Source organism: Aspergillus stella-maris, assembly GCF_047715825.1.
Source record: "Aspergillus stella-maris strain CBS 113639 unplaced genomic scaffold BDV14scaffold_6, whole genome shotgun sequence".
Classification (NCBI taxonomy): Eukaryota; Fungi; Ascomycota; class Eurotiomycetes; order Eurotiales; family Aspergillaceae; genus Aspergillus; species Aspergillus stella-maris.
The window spans coordinates 650,676-658,718 of NW_027396800.1; the positions used below are offsets into that span (position 1 = coordinate 650,676).

Genomic DNA, 8,043 nt, shown 5'->3' on the forward strand with positions numbered 1-8,043 from the left:
CTGGCTTTGTTGCCCTTCATGTGTTTCTCCGCAGCCGCATCCATCACCTTCCACAACCAACAACACTCTCCTGCTTCATCCCCCCCCCCCATCCCCTCCATCCCTATCCCTCCCTCGTTACCTTCAATCTTTCCTTCCTGGGCTCCCTCGTCACCATTGTCCCCCGCAGATGGAATCGCTGTGAACGGTTTGGCCCGCGACGATCACTTTGCTTGGGCTCTTGTCAGCAAGCAAGCGCACCTCTCTCCCCCACTCGCTCCCCCGACCGTCATCCGTCTCGACCTCGTCCGTCCCCATTAGGCTTCATCCCCAGACCTTGAAGTCATCGGCGAGGGCTTTCACTTGACCCGTGCGGCTCTGACTGTTTCGCTTCTCGCGTCCTTTTTCAATTAAATTAGCCCCGCCCTCGTGATGTCCACCGCTGCTTCCTCTGTCCATCGCAGCCACTCCACCTCTTCCCGGCCACCCTCCTATGGAGCTGCTTCATCCGACATCCCTCACCGGACTCGCAGCGTCGCTGTGAGACCCGCGACCGCGTCTCAACCTTCTCCAACTCATCAGAGCCATTCTCATCACCGTCACTCCTATTCAAAATCGCAGTCCTACGACCGCCGACCGCCCACTAATCACGCCGTGTTCGACAACATCGCCCGCCGGGACTTCGAGTCCTCTAGGGGAAGCCACCACTCTTCCCGTCGTGAAACCTCGAGAGATCGCTCTCAAGAGCGACCGTCTTCTACATACCGTACCGAACCGTCCTCAAATAAACCACACCGAAATCTCTCGGTTAGAAGCCACCAGCGCGACAGCATAGACATGGCTTCCGCGGGGCCAACAGCAGCCGATGGGGGTGCCGGCCACTCCCAATCCGCTTCCGGGCACCACGTACACCCCGCGAACCCCAATCAGTCAAAACGTCGTACAATGATCGCAACTCCGACAGGACAATGGTCGCTGGGTAAAACATTGGGAGCGGGTAGTATGGGCAAGGTCAAGGTTGGGAGACATCTGGAAACTGGGGAACAGGTGAGCTTTTACATAGTGAAGCATGCCATACAGAGAGCATCATACTAACAATCGTCTAAATATAGGTCGCTATCAAAATTGTGCCTAGGCAGTCAACAGAGGAGCACCGCAGTGCACGCGAGGCCGAAAGGGCGGACCGTTCAAAGGAGATTCGAACTGCTCGTGAGGCTGCCATTGTCAGTCTAGTGAACCACCCTTATATTTGCGGTATGCGAGACGTGGTGCGGACCAATTATCATTGGTATATGCTGTTCGAGCTTGTTAATGGTGGTCAAATGTTGGACTACATCATTTCCCACGGCAAGCTAAAAGAGAAGCAAGCCAGGAAATTTGCACGGCAAATTGCCAGCGCTCTGGACTACTGTCACCGCAACAGCATTGTCCATCGTGATCTCAAGATTGAGAATATCCTCATCAGCAAAACCGGAGATATCAAGATCATTGATTTTGGTCTCAGCAACCTTTTCTCTCCGAGAAACCTTTTGAAAACGTTCTGCGGCAGTCTATACTTTGCAGCGCCGGAGCTTCTTCAAGCAAGGCAGTATACTGGCCCAGAAGTGGACGTCTGGAGTTTTGGTATCGTGCTCTATGTTTTGGTGTGCGGGAAAGTACCATTTGATGACCAGAGCATGCCAAAACTCCACGCGAAGATCAAGCAGGGAGTGTTCGAGTACCCTCCGGGACTCACTTCTGGTAGGTTTCTCCCGATCAACCCGTCGCACGATAACAGTACTAACAGTTGTCTTCTAGAATGCCGCCATATCATCTCCCGCATGCTGGTAACGGATCCCAAGCAACGCGCAAGCCTCGCCGAGATTATGAGCCACTCATGGATGAACAAAGGGTTCAGCACTGTCCCCGACAACCATCTCCCCACCCGTGAACCCCTCCAGCTCCCTCTGGATCCGGCAGTGATTGACAAGATGACTGGATTCGACTTTGGTCCGCCAGACTACATCGCCTCACAGCTAACCAAGATCATAGAGTCTGAGGACTATCAGCATGCCATCGCACTCAACCGTGAACAGCCTCCCCCAGCCTACTCCGAGAAGAAGCGCGGCGTCTTCGACTTTTACAAGCGGCGAAATTCGGCGAGCAAAGATAATCTTTCCGCCCCATCTGCAGAAGCAATCCAGCTTGGAAATGACCCTCTGAACGCCTATAGTCCCTTGCTGTCTGTTTATTACCTTGTCAAGGAGAAATTGGACAGAGAAAGAACCGAGGCCAACCCAGGAGCGCTTGGCTTCCAAGCAGTGTCCGGCGAAGCCTTACTTCAAGTACCGGATCTTCCAGCTCCAGAAGCCGCTCACACAAACCAATATCACGTGCCCGGAGAGAAGGATACTGGAAGGCGATCACGTCCACGCGCACGAACTCACGGTGATGATGAGATCACAGAGAGTATGAAGAACACCCATCTCTCTGCGCAACAGTCTTCTCACAGCCCTGCCGCATCCCAGCCTGAAACCCCTGCTAAGAAAGAAAGCACCGCAGCGGGTCTTTTGAGACGTTTCAGCACTCGGAGAACAAAGGATCGCAGCCATGAGCGCGAGCGGTCAAGGCTGGCAAGCCCTCACGGGCCATCCCTCAATGTGCAGCCACCGGCTGACTCTGCTACTCCTCTTTCAAGAGGTTTCAGCATGCGGAAGAACCGCCGCGCAGAACCTTCGCCAACAATTCCATCGACGGGCAGTCAGCCCCAGCATCAAGATCTCCTCAAGACCCCTGGATCAGCAGAGCCGGCCTCACGATCCAACAAGTTCTTGGAGAGATCAACGAGCGTCAACTCAGCCGAGCCCCGTCACAGACGGACTCGTCGATCTGACGCCGACGCGGGCAACCAGACTGCTGCTAACAGTGGCTCAGAAGCGACAACGTCTAAGGATGCGACTCAGAAATCGGCGACGCGTACACATGCTAGTCGGACAATGTCCCTTGGTCATGCTCGTCGTGAAAGTATACAGGCACGCAGGGCTCGAAGGGAGGCCACGAGAGAGGCCAACGTCCCTGAGGAGACTGACGAAGAAGTCACCGGACCCGGCGCTGCTCTGGAAGGTGCAAATGACGAGGACCTGTCTAAGCCAGTTTATCTCAAGGGACTATTCAGTGTCTCCACTACCAGCAGCAAGCCGCTTGCGTTTATAAGGGCAGATATCATCCGAGTTTTGAAACAGCTGGCTGTTGAGCATGTGGAAATCAAAGGCGGCTTTAGCTGTCGCCATGCACCAAGCATCGACCTAAACAAGGTAGTCGATAACGAACCTCCAAGCCCTGAGCGGCAAGGCCAATCCAGCCACCGCCGCCGTATCAGTTTCGGCGGTCTACTCAACCATGACGATGGCCGTGAAGAGGTCCAAACTTTAACTCGACGTCGTCACCGTGCGCCGGATCGCAGCTTTGTCTCCAACTCGGAAGCGTCCGACGAATATCTTGAAGACCGCGACACTAACGTGACGAGCGGGGAGCGCGTCGTCGGAGAGACAACCACCCGAGTGCAGAGCGACACAGGCGGAAATCTCGTCCTCCGCTTCGAGATCCTCATCGTCAAGGTACCCCTGTTTTCTCTTCACGGTATCCAGTTCAAGAAGGTATCTGGAGGCATGTGGCAATACCGCGAGATGGCGAAAAAGATTCTGGACGCTCTGCGCCTCTAATGTGCATCGGTGACATGGCGTTTCCGTTTTCCTTACTCAGTTTCATCTACCATGCGAGCCAGTTGTCATGACGATTATTATACATGAGCATGATATTTACTTTTCTCCTCGACTTCCCCGGCTTTACCTCCATACGTTGTAGTCCAGCGTCAGCCTACATGCGCGTTTCTTTTCCGGGCTGGCTTATTGCACCTTGCAAGTACAAACCTACTTACCTTTCACATTGATCTTGGCCCTCTACTAGCAAACACCTCATGTGACCGTGGACCCTCGCTGTACGATTTACTATCCCATGATTATTTTGGCTCTAGCTGGCTTGCATGTCATAGTTTGTAGCTTATAGAACGTTCTGATTGACTTTTTCTACTTGTGGTTTCTGTCCGATAGTAGACAGCAGGGGATGAGAACAGCTGCGGGGTGAGAGATTGCATAGTCATAGCTACTGGAACACTCCTCGGCATGCTGTATCCTAGCTAGATGCCTAGATGTCCAAATCACGAGAAGCAATGCCGCAAACCAGGCCCTGCGCTCCTCCTCATTCCTCAATTCCACGACCCATGAACCTCTCCACCCCTCATCTACCGAGCAGTCTCTTGGATCCTTCGTAGTCCACGTTTGACCCTGTCGTCTCAGTGCTTGAAACATCCAGTATCATTAACAAACGCATTGATAAGCTCCACGATCTGGCGAAATAGGTATCTGCTGCCAAAGAAGGCGCGGTGCGGGTCTCCTCAAGACACCTTTGGACCAGCAGTCTGCTACCCCCGTGTGACGAGTGGCAGGCTCATGTGTAGCGATGGTCTTTGCCCCGCTTACACCAGCGTCGCGGGAGCCATAGCCACTCTTTCGTCATAAATATAGCCATCCAGAATATCAACAAGTGTATTCAGCTTCTTGATGCGCTTTGCATTCTCTGACCCTCTTGTAGTTAGCCATTTTGCAAATTCTCTGCCGCCCTTGTGGGATTCACTTATTCGAATAGCCAGTCGAGAGACGGGTTCTTCAGCACGTGAGAATAAAGTGTGCTTGTTTTCATGTTCCTTAGTATCAGTAAGACGAGAATATACCATTATTGTGTCTCCATCTTTCAATTCCAGATTGAGAATTTTAGGAACGGTAAAGATAAACCCGCTACATTTGAAACTAGTGGTTACGGCGCGTTTGTAGCGCTTATCACGATGAGTAAATACATAGCACTTATGTCCTTCGAGAAGTAATCTCATTCTGCTCACGCTTGCTCGCAGGTGAGCTTTGAGAGCCTTTGAGAGAGAGAGAGTTATTTATCGATAGTAGTATCCACGGAGTCCAGAGTCGGGCGAGTTTTTGAGGCTGTTGAAAGCATCGCGTGTATTTTTTGTCCATTATCTAATCTGCGGGTTTGGCGAATGAAGGTACTGTTCGAAGGCTTCTTGGCCTCCTAGGATGCCGGCGTCGCCAACCGCCGAGAACGATTGGTAGAGCGGAGAGGCAACATTCAAATGCTGGCCTGCCCAAAGCGCTTTGACGGTTGACGGCAGGGATTTGTTCAAGCGGACTACCGTTAAAGTTTGAAACATGCAGCAAAGCCACATCTCTGCCAAGTTGAGGATTAGCTGCTGGTGATCCGAACTCAGACTTTTTCTCCGGTCATCATTCAAGAGAAAACCTGTCATGAAGGTTGAATTCACTGCCTCGGGTTGTTCTATTGCATCCCAAATAAAGTAATGCAAGCAGAAATGGCGCGTTTGATGTCTTCGAGCTTTGTGATGCCGGATACGATCTCTGAGGCAGATGCTTTGTCCTACATAGAGCCAAAACACATCAGGAATGGAGGCAGGCGAAATAGCATGTAGGTATACCCCAGCTTTCCCTTATTTTGCCGGGTCTTTGCCGCTCTCGTAGATTTTCATGATACTAAAGAGTTGTTATCATACCACTATTGGTGAAACCAGTGTCGAATAGGCTAAGTGTTATAAAGGGACTCACTTTTGATAATCAAAAAGACCATCTTTACATACTCGTTTGACCTCTTTGCTTAATCCATCATCTAGTAGTTCCTTGAACGACTGGATTTCCTGGGCTTTTGTGTTGACATGCTTGAGAATTAGCTTGTAATCGACAACCCCGAGATTAGGCAGTCCGGTCTTCCGAACTTGCAGCTCTTCCGCCTTCTCAATCTGCTTTTTCACGCGATCTCTCAGTTTCTATCGAATTTTGCCACTGGTCCAAAAAGGGTCAACCCTTATTAGTAAGGGCTTCTATTCTGGTTGTCAGTTTCTTTGCTTCCTCTGTGAGGGGAGCTGTAAGGGGAGGTTCAAGGTCCATATCATCCTCCATTTCGTCATCAATTTCATCGCCAAAGTCATCAGAAACACCATCGTCCTCATTCGTCTCATAGGATGTCCCTCTTTCGGCGCTCTCGATGAGTTGTTGTTGCGCCGGTCGTTTAAGTAGAGTGTTTACATCTTCCGGGAGTTTCTCCAGTGAGAAGATGGCCCGCAGCCGCTTCCATAGATGCTGTTCCCCCTGCTCCCGAAGCTCGTGACTCCGATAGTGTTCCGAGCACCAGACCACTATACCTTCGATGTATAGATCTTGGTTCTCGTGTGCACGTGGTGTAGCCGCTGAATTGGGAATAGGCCTCGAATATGTTGTCTACTATCTTGCGTCGCGTGGCCTGTATGGTAGCATTGTCGAGGCGGCCGGTGATCAGATCGCGGTACCTCAGGATGTAGGGCCTTGAGGCAAAATGCGCGATGGCCCACTGAGATAGGGTTGTTGATATGTCTTTGGGTGTCCCGTTGCTGGGTGTTTTCAAGCCGAGCGCTTTGTGGAAGCTCTGAAGGGTCGGTGCTACCTTATCACTGCTGCTCATGCCGAACCAGTCCAGGACTGAACTGTCTATTTCAGGTGTCGGGTTGGGCGAAACGACATGATTGTCGGTTCCAGACATTGGGACGGCGAACATTACCCTGTGTGGAATGAGACTGAAATGAGAGCACAGGAGCTACATCCCGGAGTTAGCGTTTCTTAGGATCGAGCGCTAATAACACCCATCTCAGAGGTCAAGGATTGAGACAAAGGGAGAGAGAATCTTCTTTGCTTGCCTTTATTGTTTGTGTCTTGTTCGTCTAGGAAGTGAGTAATATCTGGCCGAGGCGGTTTTTCATTGTGTGAAGCAAGTAGTTGAGGGTAAGGTAATTGAGGTGGAGTGGGAAGGAACTGGAAGGAGGAGGAGAGCATGATATAAAGAAGAAGATGGAAGAGAAGGGGAGATGAGCCCACAGCACTAAGCCCGTAACACAACTATTCACAACAATCATTCACAACCATTGAGTTATTCATGCCCCATTCTGGTCTCCATGCAAATTTCCTTCATAGGGCTCCCTTTGCATGTCCGACAAGTGGTATTCAATATTGGAGATTTCATAAAAAGAGTGCACCTTTCCGGGTCTTGTAAACATGTTCAATGAAGCTCTACATGGGCTTCAATAAATTCCTGGTGAAATCATACCCGTGGTGAAAGCTTACTGCCTAGGTAGGTGTCTATGCTACCTTGCAGATAAGAAACGTTTCTGAGCCTGACCACGACAATGTTGTGTAACACTCTGTGCTTTGACATTGCAGCTATTGATCTTTATTGTATGGTATCTATAATATCGCTAACGATTTACACTTGCGAAGTCTCCACAGCAAAGTAGCATGCAATGGACTTGTATTTGTAAGTATGTGACCTCAGCCATCTGTGTTAATCTCTTAATAGAGCTCTCTATATAGTCATAGTAACAAAAGCTGTCCGCATACAAGATACCATGAGACAATCTAGTGAGAGGTTGGTGGCGAATGGGACCTCCAAGAAAATTTATATTCACTACATCTGGCCGGGTGGCCTAATGGTAAGGCGTGAGATTTCGGCTGTTTCTTTCTTCCAAAGGATGAAGATCAACCTTCTCAAAATTGCGGGTTCGAGTCCCGTCTCGGTCGATTTTTTTGCCCTTTATTGCCAGTTCTTTTCTTTAAAACTAAGGGCCATCCAGATAGCATGTTCTAAGTATAAATCCCGGTCCTTGACACTAAGTCTTAGGTTTGTCGTTCATTGTTGTGGCTTTCAGAGAGAACTGCAGGCCAATTCAAAGGACCAGTCAGGGTTTTTCAACCAGTTAGAGAGAAAAATTTCTTCCTGACCCATGTTTCACTTTCATGGCTATGGATCTGTTATGGGCCCCTCGTACGAGGTGCCCTAAGAGACAGAACTCGGTCGCTACGCGACCTCGTACGATGACCCACCCTCGCTTACTGCCCTCCATTTCTTATTCCGCACACAGCGCCTGTACCTCTTCTTCTTCAACAGACCCTTCGTGTATATAGGCATGGTATAGTTTAG

The 8,043-nt window shown here is 50.4% G+C and overlaps 1 protein-coding gene and 1 non-coding gene across 2 annotated transcripts; both read left to right on the plus strand.

Annotated features, from left to right (window-relative positions):
• Positions 1–298: 298 nt before the first annotated feature.
• Positions 299–3,862, plus strand: kin1 (putative serine/threonine protein kinase Kin1). The gene is made up of 3 exons (XM_073765850.1): positions 299–1,026; positions 1,092–1,719; positions 1,777–3,862. The coding sequence occupies exons 1-3, from the start codon at positions 412–414 to the stop codon at positions 3,678–3,680; spliced, it is 3,147 nt and encodes a 1,048-aa protein (XP_073632164.1). The 5' UTR covers positions 299–411; the 3' UTR covers positions 3,681–3,862.
• Positions 3,863–7,538: 3,676 nt separating this feature from the next.
• Positions 7,539–7,643, plus strand: BDV14DRAFT_t28. Its single transcript has one exon. It is a non-coding gene; the product is annotated as a tRNA-Arg (tRNA).
• The last annotated feature ends 400 nt before the right edge of the window (positions 7,644–8,043 follow it).

What these genes read in the sequence shown, in the direction of transcription:
- kin1 (XM_073765850.1), top strand. Translation starts at nt 412, where the DNA reads ATGTCCACCGCTGCTTCCTCTGTCCATCGCAGCCACTCCACCTCTTCC. An exon ending in ATCTGGAAACTGGGGAACAG is followed by an intron (nt 1,027 to 1,091) that starts GTGAGCTTTTAC and finishes GTCTAAATATAG; the next exon opens with GTCGCTATCAAAATTGTGCC. An exon ending in CCCTCCGGGACTCACTTCTG is followed by an intron (nt 1,720 to 1,776) that starts GTAGGTTTCTCC and finishes GTTGTCTTCTAG; the next exon opens with AATGCCGCCATATCATCTCC.